The following is a 12,910-nucleotide window of genomic DNA, read 5'->3' as shown; positions in this document are numbered from 1 at the left end:
ATTATGAGAGTACTCTCAGCAAGAAAACTCTCAATATTCTAGCAGAGAGCTCGCGATAGCAAAACTTCTAAAATTTGGCCCTCAAATGGACAGTCTCCTGAGAGTTGCTCTCGAGATTTAACTAGCAGAAGTACTCTCAAATGAACACGCACCTTTAGGCTAAACTTCAGTTAATCCTAAAAGTATTTGAATGACTTGTTCAAAATAAACTGTATAGTTTAGTTCGAAATTATATTTTTCGGCATCAGCATGGCTTTATGAGTGGTAGATCCACCGCAGCCAATTTATCAATAGTTGCGAATTATTGCTATCGCTTTCAAGTCGACGTTATTTCCCCCGATTTTTCAAAGGCATTTGATTTTGTGCAACACAATATTCTTTTGCAAAAACACTTGACCTGCTATGGTTTTACTCGGCTCTCCTTGATTAAAAGTCATAGAGTTGAACGTTGGACAATATGTTAAAATTGGTGATGTTTTATCAAATGAAAGAATAAACTTTTCAAGTGTACCACAACGCAGCCACCTTGGGCCACACGTTTTTATTCTTATCAATGATTTGCCAAATTATATTTCTTATGCAAAGTGTCTGTTATATGCCGATGATCTCAAGAATTTTAGCTGTGTAAGATCTCCTGCCAGTAAAATTCAAACTGGTATTGACTGCATTGTTAACTGGTGTAGTATGAATGGTTTATATGTCAACATTAAAAAATGCAGTGGTGTTACATTTTTTAAGATACTAGATCCATTTACTTTCAATTACAAAATTGAGAATCAGCCATTACAAGGGTTAACGAGACAAAAACATCTTGGAGTTATATTTGACTATGAAATGAGTTCTTCGCTTCAAATTGACCACGTTTTTTCTAGAGCTAACGCGATGTTTAACTTTATTTCTAGAAGTTCTAAGTCTTTTGAAAATACATATACTATAAAAAAAAAACGCTTTATTTATCCCTTGCCAGAGCTTTCCTGGAGTATTGTTGCATTATATGGAATCCCCTTTACTCAATTAAGTACACTTAGGATTAAAAACGTTCAGAAAAGATTTACTAAATGTGCTTTACGTAACGTTTTTAAAAAGTCAGATATTCAATCTTATGAGACCAGATGCCAAACACAATCCAATTATTGATTCCTGTATTGCTTTTAATGAATTTTGATTTTAATAATAATGGTTTGATATTAAGAGAAATTTATAAAATTTGTTGTAAAATTTAATATTTTAAGTTAATTATATTGAATTCAAGTATTATTGGAATCGTTTATTATTTTAACAAATCTATGGTTAATCAAAATATTTCAATATTAATGAAAGTACCAAAACACAAAGTTAAACTCGTACAATATGCATTTGGTTAGAAATAAGCAAAGAAAATGAACCAAAACAATTATTTAATACTTATTTGGAAGACCTTTATTGTATTATATATCTTCTTACCTGTTTGGCAAAGATCTAACCAATATTTCGCAATAGGAGGGAAGTATTTTTGTCCACTCTTCCAGCAGCAATTTTTTCAGGTCATTTTTATTAAAAACCTGGTTCGATCTTACCCGGTCTTTTAAATAACTCCCCACATTTTCAATGACATTAATCTCAGGTGATTGCGGAGGTGTCTCAATTACTTTGGACAGTTGTACAACAGCCCAGAACGCACTTTGTAGGCTTTGTGCTTTTGATTATTATCTTGATACGATTGAAAACTATCTCTTATTCCAAGGTACATGGTTCATTATCCCAACGATGAACTGTACATTTCCTACAACTCCAAACCACGACCGATTTCCTACCATGCATAACCGTTGCTCTTAAATATCTTTTAACTATGCCAAAAAGGTTGAATTTCTTCTCATATCGGTAAATATGCATGCCATCCAATGGTTACAATCTTTGCAAATGTTCTCTTTAGCGTATGCAACTCTCTTTAACTTGTTGACTTTATTTACGAACGGCTTCTTCCTGGCTACACGTCCATTGAAGTTGTTTTTTCTTAAGATAATCCGAAATGCCTCTGGGTAGGCTTTCTTCTGCAGATATTTTTTGGCCTCAACTTATTTTGAGGTTTTCCTTTACTTTTCTTAAAATCCACCTCTTATCGGAATCATCTAAATATTTTGTACTGCTCAATTATGTATTGTACCGTTCAGTGACTCTGGTTTACTAAAACACCGATTTCTCGCATGCTCTTTCCATTCTTAAAATGCATTTTATCTGATTTCGTACATCTACGAGTGCCGTTTTGCCGTTTTGTCCACGCATTTCGTACAGGCTCAAATATTTAATGGCAGACAGTCAATGAACTTGTATTCCGAAATACTTTTCCATCGTAAACGTCAATTAATGAATAGGAGTCAATCAAGACAGATCGAAGCCTTTAATAAATAAATCCAGTAATATTGGTCCTGAATGGCTACCTTGAGGTACGCAGCAATTTACAACAAACTTATTGGAACGATTTTTTTTATGTTGTGCACCCAATAAAGGGGTTGTAAATACCGTTAAACACAGTGCGGAAAATAGGAAACTAGAATAGGATTAAAAAAAGATTGTGTCTTAAAAGTACACTATAATAACGCCTTCCAGGAATTCTATCGTAATCGGAAACTTTTACATATTTCAAAAAACGGTATCACGAAATCCGTTCTTCTTCTTCTTCTCTGCCGTAATATTTGAACGTCTAAAGCCCATCGTCAACAACCTTATAGGTCCTTATCGGTATGGTTTTAGACCAGGAAAGTCCACAGTTGATCAAATATTCACATTACTGCAGATCCTGGAAAAAACCCAAGAACACCAAATCGACACCCACTATCTATTCATCGATTGACAGCATATACAGGGACGAGCTGTATAGAGCCATGTCTAGTTTTGGCAACGGTGGCGTCTACAGTTCCAGTAAGGTTGAACTACTTAGTGAACACCTTATAGGGCTTCATCGACTTATTCAGAGCCCAGGCCTATAAGGAGTGGTTTTATACGGCTCCCCATCCTTTGAGTTATACTTAGGAAATGGCCCTCTAGGTTGGGGGTTGTGCCTTTAGGGTGACTTCCTGGTCACGTAAAAGCTTTCATAGTTGCTAAGCACCAACAAGCCTCGGATACGGACGGATTTACTGTCAATGCTGAGGATATGGAAAACCACTTCTGCAGACTGTATAACGGCGACGACGAACTGAATTCCGCTGTCAGGCAGGATGATCCTTTCAACATAGCTGCTCCATAAAGGTTGGAAACAACTTAATAGAACCTTTCGATGTCAAAAAAGGTTTTAGACAAGGTGATGCGCTGTCATGTGATTTTTTTAACATCGTGCTTGAAAGAATAGTGCAGAGCTTACACGTCAACACTAGAGGCACTATCTTTCAAAAGTCTGTCCAATTACTAGCATATGCTAATAACATTGGGATAATCGGAAGGAACTCAGAGTGATGTCAATGGGGTTTTTCTGAGTATTGAGGCAGAGGCGGCAAAAATAGGTTTTACAGTTATGTAATAGCAACAAAACAAAGTACATGCTGTCGTCAAGAATGGACATACAACACCGACGTCTTGGTCAAAACGTCACCATCGACAGACGCAACTTTGAGGTAGTCAAGGACTTCGTCTACCTAGGCTCTGCTGTAAATACAGAAAACAACACCAGCGCTGAGATCAACAGCGAAATAACTCTTGCTAACCGCTGATTCTTTGGACTAAAAAAGCAATTGAGTGGTAAAGTCCTCTCTCGAGGGATCAAAGTGTTGCTATATAAGACCCTTATCATCCCCGTCCTGCTATACGGTGCAGAAGCAAGGACTATGGCAAAAGCGGATGAAAGCACCTTGGGTCGATTCGGGAGAAAAGTTCTTCGTGTGATCTACGGTCCCGTATGCATCGAAGGGGAGTGGAGGAGAAGATGGAACGACGAGTTGTACGGGCTGTACAGTGACGTAGACTTAGCCAGAAGGGTAAAAGTCCAACGACACGGCTGGCCCGGAAAATCTTCGAATCCACACCCACAGGACAGCGCAGTAGAGGAAGACCGCGGATCAGGTGGCGCGCACAAGTGCAAAGTGACCTCACCCAACTTGAAGCACGAAAATGGAGACATCTAGCTAGGGTCAGAGCTAGATGTAGAAGTTTGTTGGGTGAGGGCCTAGTTCACACAGGACTGTAGCGCCAACTTAAGTAAGTAAGTAAGCACTTATTTTCCAATTTCGATTGAATTCGAGATAGGGCTAAATGTCTTTCACCAATTAATAAAAGAATCACTAAGCCCAAATCTGGATAACTTATTAAGAAGTATTCTTTGATTAAGCTTGTCAAAAGCTTACTAAAATCTGTGTAAACTCAGTCAACTTTTCAACTCTGATTCTATTCAACAGCATCAAAACACAACGTTGTGAAACAGAAGAAAACGTTATTTTCTAACACAATTTTAACAATTTTTTTTTCGATTTAACCCTGTAAGGGTTATTTGCCGTCGAAGTTGAATAAATCAATTAACTGTTGTTTTTTTTAACGCTTATAATCAAATTTTTTTCATTAACATTCAAATTTATAAAGTCTCATCTTTCGAATTTCGCATCAATATTCGCCTCACAAGGATCCCCCCAAATATTGACAATTGGAAAACTCAGAACTCTTGTTTTTCATAACTTTTAAGCCACGTTTTCAATCGATAATATGCATCTTGTAATAACAATAAATAAAGGCCCTTTTTTGAATTGTGTTAGTTTTAAGAAATATATGAGTCAGTTTATTTAGCTCCTTTAGTTTTTCCATATTTTTGAATTATAGTTCTACAACAAAGACGCATAAGTTGCTATCTACTTGCATTAAGTGAGGGAATCTTCTTCAAGCAAGAGTTTCCTTTCTATGTTTACGAAGTCTACTTTTAGCTTACTGCCTTCATTAAATACTTCCATTTGGGAAAAATAACAATCAAACCTTCGTACCCGCGTTGATGGTTTGATATTCGTAAACAGAGCACTGCACGAAATTGAAATTGTTGTATATTTTAAATGTCAATTATCTTTGAATACAAAATTTGTAAAAAATTATATCTGTTTTAAATTTTATCTTTTCTAGACGAAATGTACTTCTCTTTGAGCCATATACACTTGGAAGTCATTTTAGCTATCGCCCAGAATTTACTGATGTATTTCGAGTTTTCTATACTCCAGAAAGACATTTTGATTCTGTATTCACCCTTGATTATATCAAAGATGTTGCTATTTGCCAATGTAACTATACTAACATAAATATTTAAACAAAAACAGTTATTTAATAACTTTTAATTATTTACAACAGCGGTATGCTATGAAATTCTCTACAAGGACCTGTTTAAACTTCCCGACGTAACATTTGCTGTCGAGCAAATGTTACATTCGAATTCACTTGAAACATCATCCTATAGCACTGAGTGCAATGAAGACGGCTACTGTACTAAGATCATCATCGAAGATGGGCGTTCATTTGATTTTGATTTACCAGAAAATACTTGTTGTATATTAGAAAATTATAGACTCTGCCATTTCCATAATCCTAATTTTCTACGATTTTCTGAGGAATTGCAACGTGAGTTGAAGGAAACCAAGAAAGATGATAACAAACATAAATTTCTTAGCAAAACTGTTGATTCACTTTTGCCTGATAAGTATATTTCATGTGTAAGACAATTGCTGTTAGAAGGTAAGTCTAATATTTGTAAAACAAAAAGAAACAACCCTTGTGGTACCTTGTTATCATTAAAATCGGTATGCAAATTATTTTAGGTATAACTCCATTTCCGTATAAGGTTGCAAAGGCCCTTGATCCGAATATGTACAGAAACATAGAATTTGATGCGTGGAATGAAGCTCGCAAAGAACTTAAGCTTCAGAACTGGTACAATGGTGATTCAAATTTTAAGGTAAGCCCATAAGTTTTTATTTGTTTGTATGTTTTGTGTATATTTATCTTAAATTGTGTAAATGTTTTTCATTAGTTTATTCAAATTTTCAAAAAAAGTAAACGTTTAACAGTCTAAAATCTTTAAAAATAAATAATAAATATAATATAATCAAATAAATATACAAATTAAAGTTGTCTACACAAATAACCTTCCATTAAAACAATTCAGGGTTGTATTGAATGAATTCAATACTTTTTGGGCAAGAATCTTTCGATGGCATATGGCTTTTGATAATGAAATAAATAGTTTAAACTGAAACTTGGATTCTTAAGTCAAAGCTAGGTTTTGTGTTATTAAAAACAAGTTAGAAACTAAAAGATATTTTTTAGTAAAATCTGTTTTGAATTAGCTTAAAGCTAGACTCACGTAACTATAATTTATTTTGTTAACTTAAACTTCAAATTGTGTGATTAATAATAGCCTTAGCTAGAATATTATAGTAAAAGCTACAAAAATATTACGTTTCCTGGATGCCCGACTAGAAATCTTTGACTAGTACTTATTTTAATGTCCAAGCTTATACGCGTGCGACAGTCAACTTAAGAAATAAGTGATGATGACTTTTATTATTTAATTATTAAGAATCAAAAAACCTTAGAAAATTTGCATTAGAGATATCTGAGTGAACCTGCTGGATCTTAGTTCGGTCTAGGAAGGGCTAACAAGGTGATGAAACTAGCTTTGGTGTCTTCTCGTGAAACCGAGACGATACCACTTTTGAAGCTTCCGAGACAAGACTATATATTTTATACCGATATTTGTCGGAAGTCTCGTTGGCCTTGTCCAACTTTTCAAACACAAAAATCAAAAATGTATTGTGTTAATGTTTCTTTGATTCGTGATATGAAACCAAATCAAACTAATACCAAAGTCTCGTTCTTGAATCTAAACTTAATTGCAATATTAAGTAATACTTGTGCCAACATTGGATAAACATTGGTCCAGCCATCAATCAAATACACAAAAATTAATAAGCAACCGAAGTAAACCAATTTTCTAAAAAAAAAGTTTAAAGCTCTATTTCAAATTTGGAATTTCTTTGAAAGGAACTTAAAAATGAAATTTAGTACATACCTGATAACAAGGCGGTATAACAAGAGCTTTCTCGGACTTATCCATTAATCATTGCTTTAGGTAGGTAGGTAGAAATAGCGATCTCAAGGCAACCTAGCCTGAGATCCAATTAGCGCTCTAGTGCGCCGTTTTGATACCAAAAACTCGTTTGACCTTTGATTGAAAGGAATAGATTAATAGAGAAGCTTCATAGCGATTAAGTTAGAGCCATTTTGTCGCATTGATAAAAAAGATTGGGTCTCTAATCTTTGTCTCAGACAGCTCATCAAGGTCGTGAAAGAATGCTTTTCCAAAGTATTTCAGTGTTTGCCAAAGCAGGACATTTGCAGAGGAAATGGATTATCGTTTCACTTTCTCTTTGGTCACTACAACTACGGCAAAAGGTGTTGTAAGAGATACCCAACTTCTCTGCATGAACTCCTATAGGCCAATGTAGGGTATAAACTGCAACAATCCTGGCTATGTCTTTTATTATAGGTGGGCCATATATCCCTAGATATAATGCAGTTGGGTAAATTGCTCCACCTTCGGTTTGATTCAGTTTGGTAAATAGAAAGATTTTACCCTTCATAGCACCAAGAGGAATGTTAACCATTTCCGCAAGTGAGCTATGAAGGGCCGATCCCTTCCTGGCTAGCTCGCCAGCACGTTCTATTCCCACGATACCACTATGGCCCGAGGTTAATATTCAGGCTCTCAAGCTCATCGCGACATTGCTGGACCAATTTAGATGAGTATGTGGCCGAGTTAATGGCTTTGACAGCTGCCTGACTGTTTGTAAAGATAGCCGCATATCGGTTTTGGTTTGGGTTTTGTTTAAGTGTCTTACATGCCTCCCTTATTGCCAGCAGTTCAGCCTGAAAAACGCTAGCAAAGTCAGGAAGCCTAAAGGATTTGGATACATTTAGGGACTCAGAAAAGATCCCAGAACCAACTCCGCACTCCATCTTTGAGCCGTCAGTAAAGATGGTTGTGTCGAAACCTATCGACACGATGTCATCCTCCCAATCCTCTCTCGATGGGAAAATAACCTTAAAACCCTTACTAAGGCTCAAAGTAGGAGTGCAGTAGTCAGTGTCTACCGAGATAATATCTGAGGGAATCAATTTCGTTGTGTTGCTGTGACCATAAGGTTTTGACAACCAGCTATTTGATTCCTTCAGCCTAATAGCGCTGCAGGAAACTTTGTATTTAATAAAAAGGTCGATTGGTAGAAGATCCAAAACAACGTTTAAGGCGTCCGTTGGGCAAGTACGCATGGCCCCTGTGGTGCCCACGCAAGCTGTTCTCTGAACCTTCTTTAGCTTAGCAATATTATAGGCCTTGCTATGAGCAGGCCATCATTGGTTTAGTTAGATTTATAACTTCAAGTGTTTTCTTTTTACTTGAAAGTAATCTTTCCACAAATTTTATAAACCAAAATTCAATTGATTTTGGTTTTTGGTAAGAATAAGCTTCTTAGCTAAAACATGTGAATTGACAAATTAAAGAAATATTAAGCTTAAACTAATTTTCTTAGTTAAAGCTATTTAGCGATTAAACACATGAAACAAAGCTTAAAATAAAACTGTCTAGTTTTAGCTTCTAGTGATAGTTAGCCCAAAAACAGCTTTAGCTTATTGTTTATTCACATGGCCCTCTATTTTATCCTTGGGTGTTATTTTAAGCTTCTGAAATTAACTTCTTAATCAAAGCTTAAATTGTTTTGTGTTTTATATTTTTGAATTCTAATGCATCCAGGTTTCTTCCATACAAACTTGGAATATCTTTTTGTCGAGCTTTATAATTGTACACAGCCTTTTAAGAAAATATTGCAGCCTAAATTGTATTGACTATAATTGCTGTAAAATAGAGACTTAGGATTAAAGAAGACTTTCGTTTACCTAAATTTAAGTAGCTAACGATTAAAGACTACTTAATTATTGTTCAATTAGATTACATTTAATTTTTGTACATAAATATATGACTTCGTTTGTTTTTGTTGTTCGTAAACGTGTGCATATAAAAATGTATGTCGTCCTCACTGTCTTTCTTGCATGTATAGTTGATCAAATATGAAAAAAGAAGATTGCGCCGAATCTTGCAGGTTGGTGCCAAGTGCCATGTTAAATTACAAAAATCTGAAAATGATCTTTATACCTGCCACATTCAGGAGATCGCTATGGAAAAAGGATATTGTGTGGTTTTTATTGAACAATTAGGCGAAAAAAGACTTGTAAGTCTTAACAAGACTATTTAAATTCTATGATGAGATGATGTCGAAATAATATTTTATTTAAGGTCCCTTATGATTCCTTGAAACCATTGCCAGCTGACCAATTTAAACCATGGTCACTGCCCTATCATCTACAACGCCATATTCAAAAATGCAACACTTATCGCTATTCTCGGCAATTCAATTATCGGTTCAAAGTTGACCAACAATTTACCTCGCAGTACTGCTTGTCGAATTTGAAGTCCTGCGATGACTATTATGATGATCCTAAGTTGAAGCAGCAGGACTGTATATACAAATTGAATCAATTTACCCACTTGGAGAATTTTCAAACTCAAACCATGGAGTATTGTACGATGCCATTGACGGTAGAACATTCGCGGGACAACATGACCGATAGCAAATTATCGCACAGGAATGAATCTTCTAGAGCCCAGTCGCGTTGTTCAGACGTTCCAAGAACCGATTGTGCTGGCGATAATGGTGGTGTTGTGTTTGAAAATAATGGCGATCAACAAGATGTATCGCCAGATGGGCAACAGGCGTATGCAGCTGGAGCAGCATACACTGATGAATATTTCAGCTATGGTTTCGATCCGAGTATCATTCAAACCGGGCCACAGGCTTTGATCCCAAATGGAGGAGCTCCATTGTACTACATGTATAACCCTGCGTATCCTCCTGCAGGCGGAATGTATATGCCGGCGCCACCACCACCCCAAATGATTGCATCCACACAAGGTCATGTTGGCTTTTGTCCACAATACTACCAAGTGCCACCAGGGGGTGGTAGTGGTAGCTACAACGGCAGTCCATCGATTCAACGACGTGGACAATCGAACACCACCCCACTGACTGGACGTATTAATTTTGATGTAAAGAAATCAGTCAAGGCAAATGGTTCAGATTTACCAGTTGATGTGGCTACTCTAAGATATTTCTTCAATTTGGGCTTGGAATATCACCAAAAACTTTATCGAAATTCAGGTAAAACATGAAATTCACGATATTTTGTTTATATATTTCGTAAATTATTCGCGCAATAGATTTGCCAATTGACTCGAAGGAAGGAATTGTAAAGGTGTCTCCCGAAGTGCAGTTACCAAAACTAGATGAAAATGGGAACGATATTGGTGTATGTAAAATAAACATTTATTTATTTTTGAAATTTGTTTGTATCTAAAAATTAATTCTAGATAAAACCTGATCCGAACAACAATACTAATTCCTCGAAAAATAATAATAACAACAATACAAACACAAACAACTATTCAGGACAAAATAAACAAAACAATGGTCAGCGTAGGTTCCCTTCGCGATATTTCAACAACAAAGAACGCCATAACTATCGATCGGCTCCACAAAATAATCGTTATCATCAAAATGAATACAACAATTCTAATGGTGGCGGCAACAAGGGCCACAAGCCCAATCCAAACTATTTATCAGCTCCTGGAACCAACAATTCTACTCCGAACTCACGAAACACTCAATCGTCCTCCAATAACAACCCTCGGCCTGGAAGTGCTGGAAATGGAAATGCAATTTCGACAAATGAACTTGTAGGCCAAACTTCGCCAATGATAAGTTTCGGTACAGTCGAAAATTGTGAATTGGTGCAGGTGATAAATTATCACATTCTTTCTGAGTTCCAATATTATATAAGAATATCTTTTTTTGTAGACGCCAACAACATATAATTCTAACGGGCAAATACTAACGTCGTATGTTGGCCCATATGTGCAAGAATACGACCAACAGCAACCACCACAAGGAGCACCACAATCATCAGGCCTTTACATGCCAATGCCAGTTGGACCATCACCATATGGAATTTATACAGCAGGCCCAACTATTGGAACTACTCCTGTTGCTATGCATTCAGCAGGTGCATTCCCGTATTTGAGTGGACCACCACCTACTGGTATTCCGATGCATTCGCCAGGACATTCGGGCATTTCGCCAGCTCAAATGGGACCAACTTATTATGCCACTACAACGAGTGCCGAATCGGGTGGACCTGCTTTGATTGATGCCGCTGCCGTCGATCCAAATCATTATCCCTGTGTTGGTTATCCACCACCAGTACAGTTTTATTATTCTCCAACTAATGGAGTACCACCTTCTAACAATCAACCTGTAGGATCTCCTGGCCTTGGTCCACAGGTAAAATTCCTAATGTTTATTAACTAGAATGGACCATTTTATTGTAATGTTTACTTCTAGGGATACTGGTGTATGCCACCACCAATTCAAACTCATCCTTCGCCGCAACCACAGGCGGTAACTATGTTGGCTTCCTGCAACCAACCTACAGGTAATCGACGAGACAATCAATCAAAATCTCAAAATTCCTCTGGAGATCAGTAAAGCACAAAAAACAAAACAACACAACACTACATTTCAATTATGTATATTCTATAAAATATGATTGACATCCATTTATAGTTTTTATACATTTATTATCGATTATATTTTTTCATTAATTTATCTCCCTCAAACAAAAATAGTACCAACACAATGATTATCAATCTTAGCACTTACATACAATTTAAAGACCACTTCTATTTAATTGTGTTTTTCTTAGTAATCTATTTCAAATGTTTTAAATTTTTATAGATTCTTTTTAAGACGAAAAAAAAAATAAGTGATGCGACTTTAAATTGTTTGTAATACGTTAGTTCTTTTTTTAGAAAATATTTTTAAAATATACATTTAAAACATGATAGTCCTTAATTGTCTTACACTGGTTGTAAGGTGTTATCGAATACTCTCGATGTTTTCATTCAAACAAAACAACATTCCAACGTACACAAAAATATATATTTTCAAATATTTAATAAAATATTTTACTTATCCATTATTTTTTTTTTCAAACAAAAACAATCTTACAATTAAGTTTACCATAATTAATTTATATAAATAATATCATTAAAACTTTATAAACTTAGATTAGTTTTAGTTTACTTAGCTTTTATCTATTGAACATTGTTTTAATTATATATACAAAAAAAAAACCTAAAAAAATGTTTTGATCAAAACAACCAAAAAAATAAATAAACTTTAGCTTCTAAGACAACAAGTGGTGTTTTTGTTTTTAGTTTATCAAAAATGTTGGTTTTCTTCTTCCGCCAAATTGAAGATTGTCCATTATTTCCAACATCAATTCAAGAATGTTTCTAACTTTGAATGGTTCGTTTCTTCGTTCTCTTTTTGATTCAATATGTTTAATGTAATTTGGTTCGGGTAATGCAATGCTAGAGGAGTAGGTGAGCTGTAAATAAATCAACAAAGAAATAATATTTTATGCTGGGAGTACATTTTTTCTCTGATAAGACTTTCTTTATTCATCTAATAGAAGTTAATGTAAACTGTTCTTCATGTAAATCATTTTTTAATAAGTCTCTTTAAGACAAAGGAAACAGAATTACGTGGTGGAGAATCCAGGCTTTCTACGAAGCTCTATCCACGTTGTATTTATTATAGTCGGAAAAAGTATTTTGACAATACTGTTTGTAATGCTAGACCACTTGATATGGTAAACTTAGAATTGTAACGGGAATCCTTTGCTACTCAAAACCAAAAACAAAGTACCTAGACAACGGTAAAATCCAGAAATAGTTTATTTTTCTCATACATTCTTTTTGGGACCCTTTTAATGAATACACTGAGCCATAACTAAC

At 35.4% G+C, this 12,910-nt stretch overlaps 1 protein-coding gene across 3 annotated transcripts in view; it reads left to right on the top strand.

Moving 5' to 3' along the window:
- Window positions 1–12,256, top strand: part of LOC129944017 (protein ovarian tumor locus) — a 30,580-nt gene extending 18,324 nt beyond the window's left edge. For 2 of the 3 annotated variants that reach the window (XM_056053143.1, XM_056053145.1), the window contains 9 exons: window positions 5,074–5,228; window positions 5,296–5,676; window positions 5,760–5,896; window positions 9,057–9,227; window positions 9,293–10,214; window positions 10,274–10,362; window positions 10,424–10,849; window positions 10,911–11,393; window positions 11,454–12,256. In XM_056053143.1, coding sequence (XP_055909118.1) covers window positions 5,074–5,228; window positions 5,296–5,676; window positions 5,760–5,896; window positions 9,057–9,227; window positions 9,293–10,214; window positions 10,274–10,362; window positions 10,424–10,849; window positions 10,911–11,393; window positions 11,454–11,597 — 2,908 coding nt within the window. In that variant the 3' untranslated portion in view covers window positions 11,598–12,256. The remainder of the gene's footprint in view (window positions 1–5,073; window positions 5,229–5,295; window positions 5,677–5,759; window positions 5,897–9,056; window positions 9,228–9,292; window positions 10,215–10,273; window positions 10,363–10,423; window positions 10,850–10,910; window positions 11,394–11,453) is intronic. The other variant, XM_056053144.1, reaches the window with a different exon arrangement.
- The last annotated feature ends 654 nt before the right edge of the window (window positions 12,257–12,910 follow it).

Source organism: Eupeodes corollae, chromosome 2 (genome assembly GCF_945859685.1).
Source record: "Eupeodes corollae chromosome 2, idEupCoro1.1, whole genome shotgun sequence".
Taxonomy (NCBI): domain Eukaryota; kingdom Metazoa; phylum Arthropoda; class Insecta; order Diptera; family Syrphidae; genus Eupeodes; species Eupeodes corollae.
The sequence above is the reverse complement of the archived record's forward strand: the minus strand, read 5'-3'. Positions and strand labels throughout refer to the sequence as shown.